The following is a 14314-nucleotide window of genomic DNA, read 5'->3' on the forward strand; positions in this document are numbered from 1 at the left end:
TCCATGGTTTTCGTCGTGCTTCATTTTGATTCGCTAAACCCATGGGTTTGGAGATATCCTCTTTAAAAATAAATCATTAAAGTCTAAATAGGCAGCTAAAAGGCACATGCCATTAAGAGATATTGCACCAAGAAACAAACACAGACAACAAAGACAATAAAACTTGAAATGATCAGATACATCGTTAAGAAAATAACAACCAAATGAAATGTTAAATCCAAACTGCACTGGTGTGTGTTTAGGGTGAACATGGAGGAAGGTCAGTGCTAAAACGAGCAAAAAGCTGTCACACTAGGCGACCTGAGGCTCAGGATACTGGGGCATACTGACCGGCCAGCACCAGCTTGTCTCAGGATAGACAGTGTGTGTGTATAGTACAGTACGTATGTGTATGTGTGTTTATATTCAGTGGGAAGAGATAGATGAAGTTGTGGGCAAGATATCTTCACACATGTACAAAAGGGTGTGCTGGTAGTGCTATCCTCTCACCAACGCAGGCTACACAATCCTCAGCAAGCAGCCAGTACAATACCATGCATTGTATGCTGGTCCCCAGTACAATGAGATCCTGGGCAGGCCAGAATTTTGGTCATTCACTGAACATATTGCACACAAAAATTAAATGTGAGCTATTACAGTCTGTGGTACTGCATTGTCCTTAATTCAAGGAGTGGAAGAGAGAATTGAGCACATAGTTCTAATATATATATATATATATATATATATATATATATATATATATATTTATATATATATATATATATATATATATATATTTATATATATATATTTATATATATTTATATATATATAGTATAGCTCTATATATATGTAGTATAGCTCTATATATGTATTGATTTATACATAGATTTTCACATCGTTTTTGCTACTTAATATCGATTTGTTATGTTACCTCCTTCTTTAATGTGAAAAGTGACTCCAAAAATCTACTCCATCTTACAAATGTGTCACAGTCTAACAAGTGTGACAAAGTGTGTCAGCTGGAAGCCATTCTATTTATGGGTATTCATATTTCTTATTAGATTAATAGCAGTCATTTTGTAAGTATTTCTTTATTTACAAAAAACGCCGCATGCATGCACGCATAAAATAAAATGATATATTACATTATTTATAGTCTATTAAAAGGTTCATTCGTTACTTTTCAGCAATTTGTGCCATTTACAACATAGCCTGAACTGTAGATTTATTTTTGTATATATTTTTTTCAAATGGATGTATGTAATATTTTTTATTTGTTCTGTTTACACATCTATACATGTATATCCTTGATGGGCATGGAGAAAATGGAAGGCAGCAGCTTTTATGCTTATCATTCAGAGTTTTATTTGGTTCAAGTTAACACCCACAATGATTTTGGAGATCTCATGCAGCAACTGGACTATAGAACTTGAGAAGGGGATTTATTCATTAACAGGAAGTGATATCACTGCACACCAGAAAGTGCAAAAGCTTGGGTGTAGTACCTTTAGTATTTTATTAGGATCCCCATTAGCTGTTGCCAAGGCAGCAGTGACTCTTCCTGGGGTCTGCTCTGTTCATTATTTGGTATTTGTTACACGGTATGCTTTCTACGTAAGTGGAGTGAACGGCTGATGAGGGGTTTTGGAGCACATTTTTCACAAATATTGTATTATGGGGCCTACTCTCCATTGTTCACATACTGTTTGCCTCTGACAGAACTTAGTGTGCTGCTCAAACAAACAAATCCATATTACCTCTCATGACATCTCCTCACAGTGTTTCCTAAGTACCTCTGATTGCTGTTGGGGTGAGCAGTATTATTGTTATATTTTATTCAGACCTGAATAAAGTCCAAAGCTACACAACCAGAAATATAATCCGCTACCTATACAAACGCTGCCCTTACAAGCGAGCAAAATGTTGCCGTTTCAAAGAGATGCTTCTTGCCCTATATTTCTAAATGTTTTTTTAAGGAAGCACGAATGGCTGCCCGAGCTATTGCCAGCCGAGACCATTGTCCAACAGTGTGGCATAATATCACACAAAATCACAGGAAAATGCGTTTTCATAAATACTCTCATCATCACATTCACTTGCAATTAGTTGCAGAGCTCATTATAACACATCTGTAATATCTCCTGAGATAAAGGGGTGAACTCTTCAAGCATTGCGTATATTTCTAGGGTCTCTCTGTCTAACAATGACACGAAGAACAGAATAGGCATCAGGGGGGCACTGTTCACCCACTCCCATTCCAAGGACAAAGGGTGACAATGAGTAACAAGGCAGGTCTCTTTGGCTTCTCCTCGTATAATTAACCCTATACACCAATTTCTATTTCTCTCTAATTTCCTAGCCCAATATTAACTCCCTCATAGTTATGGCTGAAAATACATGTTAAAATTATATAGACTATTAAACCATCACAACATGTACAAATGAATCAGCGCATGGTAAAGAAATAAAACACAGCAGTTATTGGAAACAGAAATACAACATTCTTTCCTCACTCAAACCTTGTAGAACAGTCTAAATTGGCATTTTGAGAAAAATCTGAAATCAAAACTAGCTTGCTACTACACCTGTCAATTCCCTACCAACGTAGACACTCCCACAATGCCCTCGTCCAACACAAAAACAAAGGCAGATGGCATGGTCAATTAGGTAAGTGATATTGCTGCATAGAAATTATAAATATAAGCTTTTTAAGATTTACATTATCATTTTTTTCTCTTAAAACAATCCACCAAATACACTCAATGATACACACAGACATCCAATCTCATCTCTTCTGCATCCCATAGCAGCAATACAATTAGTTTGCATTTCTCCTAATAAAATCCACAATGTTGGTATTCATTAGACACAAAGTTTCTCATCATAATACTAATGATTTACTTCTAACTTTGAATTTTTGACAGTAGACAACCTCAAACCTATAACCGAGCCACTGTTGTGGTCTGAGTATTAGTGTCTTGTGGACTATGATTATTCATGCAAGATTTCTGATCAAAACATGCCATCATGCAAGTAATTACTATGCACTGAACAAGCACAATTATTTATGTATTTGTTTGGAAATCTGACTGAGTAAATGTAAGCCCTTGGCCCAAGATGACTCCTTAATAAACAGCCCCTTTACCAATCGATGTGAAAGCCCATGTAGAAAAAGCCTTTTGATGTGGATATAACAAAGATAGAATGAGAAGAAGAGTTAAGTGAAAATGTTTGTTGTTTTTGTTTTGTACCTTTTTGCTTTTTTTGCCACTCAAATTATGTGGAGATACAAGTATATTCAGCATTAACAAACCAAATAAAAAAACCTTACATTAGGCTACTCTGGGTCTTTGTTTTTCTCTTCTCAGCCGTTCTTCTGTTTGTTCATACAGAGTGATAATGTCCATAAATGTCCTCCATGAATGTCTAAATTAAATGATACAGAGGCCCTTCTGGCTGCTTTTGGAAGATGATTCTTCAAATCAAGCAGTATTTCCATGTTTTTCCTGCATAGCACTGTATTTCCATGGGAATCCATTGCTGGCGGGAATCCCACACATTAAATCCCTTATCAGCGTTTCTCATTCATTCCTCTTAGTTAAGAGTTCTGTTCCTTATGTGTAGTCCACTATCTGCCCTTTTGCAAACAAAGACATTTCTTCCATATTTTGTCTGTTTTTCATTCCCTTTTGTTAAGATCAGTAGTCTAGATGCAACAATGTCAGACAGAATGCTTTTTAGTTTAAATCAAGTTCAAGTGTCTTCAAGCTGTAAGAGACTGAGCTCCTTCCCTCTGCATCAATAGTATGAAGTCTGTAAACAAAATTATTAATATTATTATTTATCTTACTTGCAAATGAAATAATCTGTACATCTGTGGATTAGATGGTTTCCTCTCGCTTTGCTTGAAGTTATATTATTATAATAATTATTACTGTTATTATTATTATTACGATATTCTAACACTTAGATTCCCTGACGGCTTTTTGGTTTCTGGCATCCTTCTTCCCACCCTTTCCTTCGTTCTCATCCTGTTTTTCCTTGTCAGGTTTGGTTACACTGTCATAGGAGGGGAGAGAGGCAGTAGAGGGCGTGCCCTCCTTCTTTTCCTTTTCTGGATTCGTCCCCCCATTCTTCACATTATTGTTACTGGCAGGTCTGCGCTTGCGTTTGAAGCCGCGTCTAGCCAGGTAGTTTCGGTAGGCCTGCTGTATGATTTTGGCCGACACGTCCTCCTGCTTGCGCCTCAGAGTAGTAGTAATAGGCTCATAAGACACTTTGGATGGGTTCGCCGCAATAAAGCGTTGTTCCATTTGATCCCTTAGCATGTCCAGCTCTCCGGTATCGCCTAGTACCCGTTTGGTGAATGCAAACAGAATGTCGAGGCAGTGGATCCGGTCCCCGCTCACCATGGGCAAGTCCATGGAGATCAGCTCAATGGTGTTGGGCTTTGGAACACGGAGCGGGTGCTCGAGGTAGTCTGCAAAGTCTCCAAGCTTGCCATAGGTGATGAACTGCGAGGCATCTGGGTCGAACTTCTCCCATATTTCGTAGAAGGTCGTGAAGTCGTCTTCGCTGAGCGGGTCGGCACTCTCTTCAGTCGCAACGCCGAAGTTCTCAAGGATGATGGCAATGTACATGTTGACCACTATCAGGAAGGAGACGATAATATACATGACAAAAAAGAAAATCCCTACCGAGGGGTTGCCGCAGTCACCTGTATTTGGTGCACCTGGGTTCTCCAGTTGTGGGTCACAGTCTGGGGGGTAGTTGAGGATGGGTAACAACAAACCGTCCCAGCCGGCAGATGTGGTGATCATAAACAGGCAGATCATGCTGTTGCCAAATGTCTCAAAGTTGTACATGTCGTCGATTCCTGCCCCATGCTTGACATAGCCAAAGTTAGACATGCCAAAGATAGAGAAGATGAACATAACCAGGAAGAGTAACAACCCGATGTTGAACAGGGCAGGAAGTGACATCATCAGCGCAAACAGTAAAGTCCGAATGCCCTTGGCCCCTTTGATCAGACGCAGGATTCTGCCAATTCGGGCCAGTCGGATCACCCTGAAGAGGGTTGGAGAGACAAAGTACTTCTCAATGATATCTGCGAGGAACATGCCTGGATAGAGAAGCACACAGAGAAAGAAGAGGATAAGGAGAAATGTATGATTGTTGATATGTTCTGCAATCTTTTTAGTATGTTTCCTTATAAGCATAACATTCTGTCATACATATATTTTTCTAATAATAATAATACAAACTGTCCTGTGCCTGGTGGGCCACTAGGGGGAGATGTTAACACATGATCTCACTTTCCCAGGCCTCAAATTTCATAATAATGTGATACTTCTAGACAGATGATTTTTGACAGAAAATAGAGCAACCCATTTCTAGTACTTTGAATTAAAACAGCAATTCAGGTTCTAGCACTCAAATACCAGGTATATAAGACAATAGGCAACTGCATGTAGGAGGAAAGGGATGAAATCACTACTGACCAACAATTGAGAGAATGACCACGACCACGTCAAAGATGTTCCACCCAATGGTGAAGTAGTAGTGGCGAAGGGCAAAGAGCTTTAACACAAACTCAGTAGTAAAAATAACAATGAAGACAAAGTTGACCCAGTAGAGGATATTGTCAGTTTCTTCTGACTGATCGTCCGTCTCCACCATCATGGTCACCATGTTGAGGCAGATCAACATCATAATAGATATATCAAACACCTGCTGCGTCACGAAGTCAAATACCAGGCCCTGAAAGTTATTCTGAGAGAAAATAGAGAAAATAATGGAGGATGGATAAAGAAACGTTAGTAGATTTAACAAATTAAAGCGAGGCACATTTGGTAAGGGGATATTCTGGAAGGTCTGTTTGTTAGTAAAGTTTTGTTTTCAACATGTCTTTTGAATGTTACTTTAATGAGAAAACGCCTAATTTACGCCTCCCCCAAAGTAGCCCTTGGGTAAAAGGAAGAGACTCACCAATGGTCTTGGTATAGGTTTTTGTGGTTTTTTTGAGCCAAGTTTTTTCATGGCAGTGTGGTATTTCTTTTGCTCCTCTGTCATGAATATATCCTGACCTCCAAAGTAAAGGGACACAAGAAAACATCTGGTTACAACCTTCTTGAGCCAAATAATGTGGGAACTTGTTCTTAACCTATACTGAACAAAAATATAAATGCAACATGTAAAGTGTTGGTCCCATGTTTCATGAGCTGAAATAAAATATCCCCGAAATGTTCCATAAGCACAAAAAGCTTATTTCTCCCAAATCTTGTATACAAATTTGTTTACATCCCCATTAGTGAGCATTTCTCCTTTGCCAAGATAATCCATTCACCTGACAGGTGTGGCATATCAAGAAGCTGATTAAACAGCATGATCATTACGCCGATGCAATTTGTGCTGAGGACAATAAAAGGCCACTCTAAAATGTGCAGTTTTGTCACACAACGCCACAGATGTTTCAAGTTTTGAGGGAGCGCGCAATTGGCATGGTGACTGCAGGAATGTCCACCAGAGCTGTTGCCAGATAATTTAATGTTAATTTCTCTACCATAAGCCGCTTCCAATTTCCTTTCAGAGAATTTAGCAGTACGTCCAACTGGCCTCACAACCCAGGCCACGTGTATGGTGTCATTTTCGAAAGCGTTTTGCTGATGTCAACATTGTGAACAGAGTGCCTAATGGCGGAGGTGGGGATATAGTATGGGCAGGCATAAGCTAACGACAACAAACTCAATTGCATTTTATCAATGGCAGTTTGAATGCACAAATATACCGTGATGAAATCCTGCGCCCATTGGGAGTCCCATTTTTTTAAAGGTATCTGTGACCAACATATGCATATCTGTGAAATCCATAGATTTGGGCCTAATTAGTTTATTTCAAATGACTGATTTCCTCTCTTTGAAATGGTTGCATTTATATTTATATTTTTGTTCAGTATAGTTTTATCTTATTAACAGGTCCAAGGAATTTTCTTGCTCACACATAATATGCACATACATTTATGCACACCCACTCACATAGTATGCAATCAAATCAAATTTTATTGGTCACATACATATGGTTAGCAGATGTTAATGCGAGTGTATCGAAATGCTTGTGAAAAAGCACTGCTGCTACTCTGTTTATCTTATATCCTATTGCCTAGTCCCCTTACATAATCTACTGCCATCACTCCAGTATTCCTGCACATTATAAATATGGTATTGGAACTGACTTTTGAAAAATATTTCCTGTATATAGTATGCTTACTTACGTATTTCATATTTCTTTATAGCCTTTTTTCTCCCCAATTTCGTGGTATCCAATTGGTAGTTACAGTCTTGTCTCATCGCTGCAACTCCCGTACGGACTAGGGAGAGGCAACAGTCAAGAGCTGTGCATCCTCCGAAACACAACCCAACCAAGCCACACTGCCTGCTTAACCCAGAAGCCAGACACATCAATGTGTCGGAAGAAACACCGTACACCTGGCGACCATGTCAGCGTGCATGCGCCCGGCCTGCCACAGGAGTCGCTAGAGCGCGATGGAACAAGGACATCCCTGCTGGCCAAACCCTCCCCTTACGACGCTGGGCCAATTGTGCACAGCCCCATGGGTCTCTCGGTCGCGGCTGGCTGCGACAGAGCCTGGATCGAACCAGGATCTCTAGTGGCACAGCCTTAGACCACTGCACCACTCAGGAGGCCTTCATATTTCTTGTTCTTATTTCATGTGGGTTTTTTTTGTAAAACATTTATTGATTATTGCATTGTTGGGTTTTGAGTTTGCAAGGAAGGCATTTCACTGTACTTGTGCATGTGACATTAAAACTTGAAACTTGAATAAAAAGAGGTCTTATCTTTTTCTTTTGCTGGTTAAAGTTGTCAATGATGACACCAATGAAGAGATTGAGGGTAAAGAAAGAGCCAAAGATGATGAAGGCAACAAAGTAGATATACATGTAGATGTTGTCTTCATAGATCGGCTGATCCTCCACCTACAGAGAAGAGGAAAAACACATTCAAGCTCCAAACTCTCCCTCATTACATTCCCCTTTGTGGGTTCAAAAGTCCCTTTCCAAACAAGTTAGTATTAGTAGGTTCTTCTGGAACATGTTACATCTGTTCACACAATACCAACCACCAAACAAAAGGGAGACAAATCTCAAGTGTAGGCTTACCTTCCGAGAATCAATGGCAGCATACATTATGTCCATCCAGCCTTTAAACGTGGCCTGTGAGAAAGGGGATATATAGAGTTGTGCGAAAAAGGGGGAAAGAAAAGTGGGGAAGAAGAATTAAGGTAAAGCAGAAATAGAGGAAATTAGGATGAGGTGTTGAAAAGGAAGGAGGAAAATTACAAGATGAAGGACATAGAGGTACAGTAGGAAGCCATTGACTGAAAAATATGATTATTCACTTCTGCAGTCTAACTACCGTTCAACTTTGACCTTCTCCAAAGTAGGAGGGGCAAGGGGCCAAAGGAGTGAAAAGTCAGAACATCAATAGTGTCATGACACTAGCCCTCTAGCAGAGATGTGACCCCCTCCTGTTAGGAAGGGGCAGTTTTATGACTTAACACCCAGTCATAAATTCCGTGCAGAGACACTTCTCTCCCTGACCATGCAGACATAATCACGGGAGAGAGAGGGAGAGAGAGTTTCACAGTAAGACAAAGGGACTCCTCCCGCCCAATTCTACGCATCCCAGAATTTGAGAATTGAACAATATTCCTATTTTGGAGAATGTGTAAACGGTCGGCGGAGAAGCCAGCTACGACCCTGTCGGTTTTGTTTCATGTTTGTGACCTCATGAAAGACAATACAGCCACATTACCCTAACTCTGTTTATATAGGTTCCTCAGTTATGAGGCTTGCATCTGAATGTTGGATAAAATGTTTAACGAAGTATAAGAATACTTTTGAAAAGATAACAATGTGATTATGTCTTCTAAAATGAAAATGGTGTGTTTTAACGGTAACTCGTATCCAGCCAGTAGCTACGCCCAAGTCAATAGACATTGGTTGGAAATGATGAACCAACCCCTTTTCTACATTTCTATAAAAGCCCTGTGACCCAAAGTCACCTCAGTTCCAAATACTAAAAAGGGCTAAGTCTAATTTCAACTCTACAGGCCAGAAAGCGTGAGAGCTTGCTCCACACGTGAAATGGTATGAACTCTGAACTATTGATCACTCAAGAAGACGTGAGTCCTAGATTACAGCCTAACAGACTGTAGCTGAAAAGGTAGCAAATCTAGTAAGAACATTGACCGACGCAGATGAACATCTCACTCCACGACGATCCGGCAGAATCTACAAAGGACAATGGCGACCTCGACTGGGCAAACCAGAGCCTCAGATCACTAGCTCAGTTGTAAATACTGATTACATTCCTTTATCCAAATGAGCAATTGTTAAAGTGCATATGTATTCATATTTATGCGAGAATAGCTTCCCATGTCAGATAGAGACCCATGTTCCTTTGTCTCCCCCCCCTTTTCCTCTCTGAATCTATCATGTTGTAACCAAACTGTTTTTGTTTAGTCCACTAGGGATGGTATTTACTGTATAATGTTATTATATATTGTATATTCTGTAATTGTTTAATTAGATAGTAAATAAATTGAGACAATTTGTGTATGGATGATTCATAGTAAAGGCTGAGTTCGTGCAGATAACCAAGACTTTTATGACATTCAGATGAGACTGGTAGAAGGTAAAGAATAATTAATGACTGATTGACTGCTAAAAGATTCGGAAGATAGCCACTCTATATAAACTAACTCTTCCGTGGTGCCCCAGGTTATTAACGAGTTAATTGTTGCATGGTTTAATTCAATCACGTAATCAATCAAATGTTAGGTAATCGATTTCATAAAATAGCTTGTCATCACATTAAAGAAGTCAGAGACATGACAATAGGAAAGACCTTGTACTTACCACTTGTAGAAGTGCCAGGTATCCTGCAGCCACATTGTCAAAGTTAATCTTGACATTCTTCCATCTGACTTCACTGTAATTTGCGTTGATTAGCGCAAAGCACTCTGTCTTGTTGTTGACAACGTCCGGTTTAAAGTTCTCCTCTGAGGTCTCGTTGAAGCAGTAGTAATACTTCCCTGCAAACAGGTTGACCCCCATGATACTGAAGATGAGCCAGAAGATGAGGCACACCAGCAGCACATTCATGATGGAGGGGATGGCTCCCACCAAGGCATTCACCACCACCTACACACGGGACCATGGAAACAGGAGCAGCATGAGATACAACTCACACATATACATACATACAAACATAAGCCCACTCCTTCTCAGCGATAATGGTCATATACCTTATGTGAGTTGCACATCAGTTTGGTTTATCTTGACGATCGCCTTATATCTTTTTATCTTGACTATTTCCTTATGTGTTGCTATTACTCTACAATATCATATGCAACTGGTTTACTTGGGCAAAGCACAGTGAATACTGGGATTGAGGTCTCATTTTTGCATAAATCAGGTGTACCTATTTGAAGCCTTTAATGTGTATGCAGATAATATACACTCTTTGAAGTAAAGATGCCTGGAAGGACCTTTTGGGGTTTTAAAAACTACCACGCCGAGATGTGGCTTATTTCCATGTCAAAAAGGTTCCTCGAGGAACCCCTCAGAAAAGGGTCTTTGAGAAATCCCTGTGTAAAAGGTTCAAACCAGAACCTTTTTTTGATCAGAAGGGTTCAATTTTGAACCTTTTAAAAAAAATATTGAAGAGGTGGCAGACTATTATAAGATTGGAGACGTGGCTTATTGGAGGCGTGGCTTTCAGGTAGTTATTTGTGGTCACCCATTAGAGTAAATGTTATACTTGTTGATCTTGTTAAGTTTGTACTTCAATTTTCATTGAAAATCTATGTATATTACATATTCTTATATAATATTAATAATAGTCATTTGATGCTTTTTGACTATGCTCAAGAGGTTAGAGGGTGCCTTTTGATTTAATATTGTTTTTTTTCAGATTTATCTTTCTTTTCTTCTTGTTTTTTTGCAACCAGCTGGAGTGGCTGTCAGGGGAACTACAGGTGCATCATTGTTAGGATGTGTTAGCCTCCTTATTTCCTGGTTTTCTTAGTTTTTGTTTCTAGATTGCTTCTACTTATTGGGTAGTCTAGTATAGCAATTGTTTGTTAGCTAGCTAGCTTGCTGGTTGGTTAACCTTCAGTTTGGGCCTGCTAGCAGCTGGCTAACTTGCCCCCCTTGGCTACAGTTAGCCTACAAATGTTCTTTCCTTTCTCTTCCTTTTGTCCCCTTTAGCCCTTGTTTAAGTAGATAATTGGTGGCAGCTGTGGTTGTTTGTTAGCCTGCTAGCTTGCTTAGCTGTGGGTGGTGTTGGTTTCAAATCAAAGTTTATTGGTCGCATACACAGATATGCAGATGTTATCGCAGGTGCAGCGAAATGCTTGTGTTTCTAGCTCCAACAGTACCTAGCAATAAAAAAAACAATACACACATAATCCAGATTTTTTTGAATAGGATGAGCCATGACTAGAATAAAGTATATAAATAGAAAGTGGGTGAAGCCATATGTAAACATAATTAAAGTGATGTCATTGTACATAGTGTACATCGGGCAGCAGTCTCTAAGGTGCAGGGTAGAGTACCGGGTGATAGCCGGCTAGAACAGTGACTAAGGTTCAGAGCAGGCTACTGGGCGGAGGCCGGCTAGTGGTAACTGTTTAACAGTCTGATGGCTTAGCGATAGAAGCTGTTTCTCAATCTCTCAGTCCCAGCTTTGATGGAGCTGTACTGTCTTCGCCTTCTAGATGGTGGAGTGGTGGACAGGCCGTGGCTCAGGTGTCTGAGGTCCAACTTGATTTTCATGGCCTTTCTGTGAAACTGGGTGCTGTAGATGTCCTGGGAGGCAGGTAGCGTGCCCCCGGTCATGCATTGGGCTGACCGAACCACCCTCTGGAGAGCCATGCGGTAGTGGAAGGTGCAATTGTGGAAGGCGCAACTGTGATACAGCTTGACAGGATACTCTCAATGGTGCGTCTGTAGAAGTTTGTGAGTGTCTTTGGGGCCAAGTCAAACTTCTGCAGCCTCCTGAGGTTGAAGAGGTGCTGTTGCGCCTTCACCATGCTGTCTGTGTGAAGGGACCATTTCAGAGGAACTTGAAGCTTTTGATCATCTCCACTGCGGCCCTATCGATGTGGATGGGGGTGTGCTCTCTCTGCTGTCTCCTGTAGTCCATGATCAGCTCCTTTGTTTTGTTGATGTTGAGGGAGAGGTTATTTTCCTGGCTCGCCTATGCCCGGGCTCTCACCTCCTCCCTGTAGGCTGTCTCATAGTTGTTTGTAATCAGGCCTACCACTGTTGTGTCATCAGCAAAATTGATGATTGAGTTGGAGATGTGCGTGGCCATGCAGTCATGAGTGAACAGGGAGTACAGGAGGGGGCTGAGCATAGACCCCTGTTCGGCCCCTGTGTTGAGGATCAGTGCGGCAGAGGTGTTGTTGCCTACCTTCACCACTTGGGGTCTAGGACCCAGTTGCACAGGGAAAGGTTCAGGCCCAGGGCCCTGAGCTTAGTGATGAGCTTGGAGGGCACTATGGTGTTGAAGGCTGAGCTGTAGTCGATGAACAGCATTCTTAAATATGTATTTGTCTTGTCCCCTCGGGATAGGATGATTGTGTTGTCCGTGGATCTGTTGGGGCGCTATGTGAATTGTAGTGGGTCGGGTAAGGTGAAGATTATATGGTCCTTAACTAGCCTCTCAAAGCACTTCATGATGACAGAAGTTTAGTTTAGCTAAGTTACCGTCACTTTCTTGGGTACAGGAACAATGGTGGACATCTTGAAGCAAGTGGGAACAACAGACTGAGATATGGAGAGATTTAATGTCAGTAAACACTCCAGCCAGCTGGTCTGAACATTCTCTGAGGACATGGATTGGGATGCCATCTGAGCCGGCAGCCTTGCAAGGGTTAACACGCTTAAATGACTAACTTACGTCGGCCACGGAGAATGAGAGCATACAGTCCTTGTGAGCATTGGGGCCCGCGTTGGCGGCTCTGTTTTCCTCAAAGTGGGTGAAGATGTTTAGTTCGTCCGGGAGCGAGGCGTCTGTGTCCACGACGTGGCTGGTTTTCCCTTTATAATCCATGATTGTCTGGAGTCCCTGCCACTTCTTATGTCAGAGCCATTGAATTGGGCATCCACTTGGTACCTGTACTGTTGTTTTCCCTCTTTGATTGCCTTACGGAGGTCGTAGCTGGTGTGTTTGTACACGTCCATGTTCGGCATTTGATGTTGGGACATTCCAGATCGGGAGAACAAAAGGACTTGAGTTCCTGTATGTTACCACAATCACGCCAGGAGTTGTTAATCATGAACAATACCCCACCGCCTTTCTTTTTTCCCCAGAGTTCTTTCTTTCTATCGGCACGATGGACGGAAAAGCCCACTGGCTGAATGGACAGTGACAATATATCCAGAGAAAACCATGATTCCGTAAAACAGAGTATGTTACAGTCCCTGATAACTCTCTGGAAGGGGATCCTCGCCCTGAACTCATCTACTTTATTGTCCACAGACTAAACGTTATCAAGTAATATACTCTGAAGTGGTGGATTGTATGCACGCTGCCTGATTCTGAGTAGGGCCCCACTCCTTCTGCATCTGCTCTGGCGGTCCAACTCATTCCAAGCCATCTCAATTGGGTTGAGGTTGGGTGATTGTGGAGGCCAGATCATCTGATGCAGCACTCCATCACTGTCCATCTTGGTCAAATAGCCCTTACACAGCCTGGAGGTATGTTTGGTCATTGTCCTGTTGAAAAACAAATGATTGTCCCACTATGCGCAAACCAGATGTGATGGCGTATCACTGCAGAATGCTGTGGTAACCATGCTGGTTAAGTGTGCCTTGAATTCTAAATAAATCACAGACTGTGTCACCAGCAAATTACCCCCACACCATCACACCTCCTCCTCCATGCTTCACGGTGGGAACCACACATGCGGAGATCATCCGTTGACCTACTCTGCCTCTCACAAAGACACAGTGGTTGGAACCAAAAAATGTCAAATTTGGACTCATCAGACCAAAGGACAGATTTACACCGGTCTAATGTCCATTGCTCGTGTTTCTTGGTCCAAGCAAGTCTCTTCTTATTATTGGTGTCCTTTAGTAGTGGTTTCTTTGCAGCAATTCGACCATGAAGGCTTGATTCATGCAGTCTTCTCTGAACAGTTGATGTTGAGATGTGTCTGTTACTTGAACTTTGTGATGCATTTATTTGACCAGCAATTTCTTAGGCTGGTAACTCTAATGAACTTATCCTCTGCAGCAGAGGT

General features: G+C 41.3%; 1 protein-coding gene across 1 annotated transcript in view; it reads right to left on the reverse strand.

Annotated features, from left to right (window-relative positions):
- Positions 1-1322: 1322 nt before the first annotated feature.
- The window catches only part of LOC106565594 (sodium channel protein type 8 subunit alpha), a 115071-nt gene continuing 102079 nt past the window's right edge, over positions 1323-14314 (reverse strand). The window contains exons 23-28 of the mRNA XM_014132896.3: positions 9921-10205; positions 8160-8213; positions 7839-7976; positions 5971-6075; positions 5484-5754; positions 1323-5104 (exon numbers count right to left, since the gene is read on the reverse strand). Coding sequence (XP_013988371.1) covers positions 3942-5104; positions 5484-5754; positions 5971-6075; positions 7839-7976; positions 8160-8213; positions 9921-10205 — 2016 coding nt within the window. The 3' untranslated portion in view covers positions 1323-3941. The remainder of the gene's footprint in view (positions 5105-5483; positions 5755-5970; positions 6076-7838; positions 7977-8159; positions 8214-9920; positions 10206-14314) is intronic.

Source organism: Salmo salar, chromosome 12 (genome assembly GCF_965601325.2).
Source record: "Salmo salar chromosome 12, fSalSal1, whole genome shotgun sequence".
Lineage (NCBI taxonomy): Eukaryota > Metazoa > Chordata > Actinopteri > Salmoniformes > Salmonidae > Salmo > Salmo salar.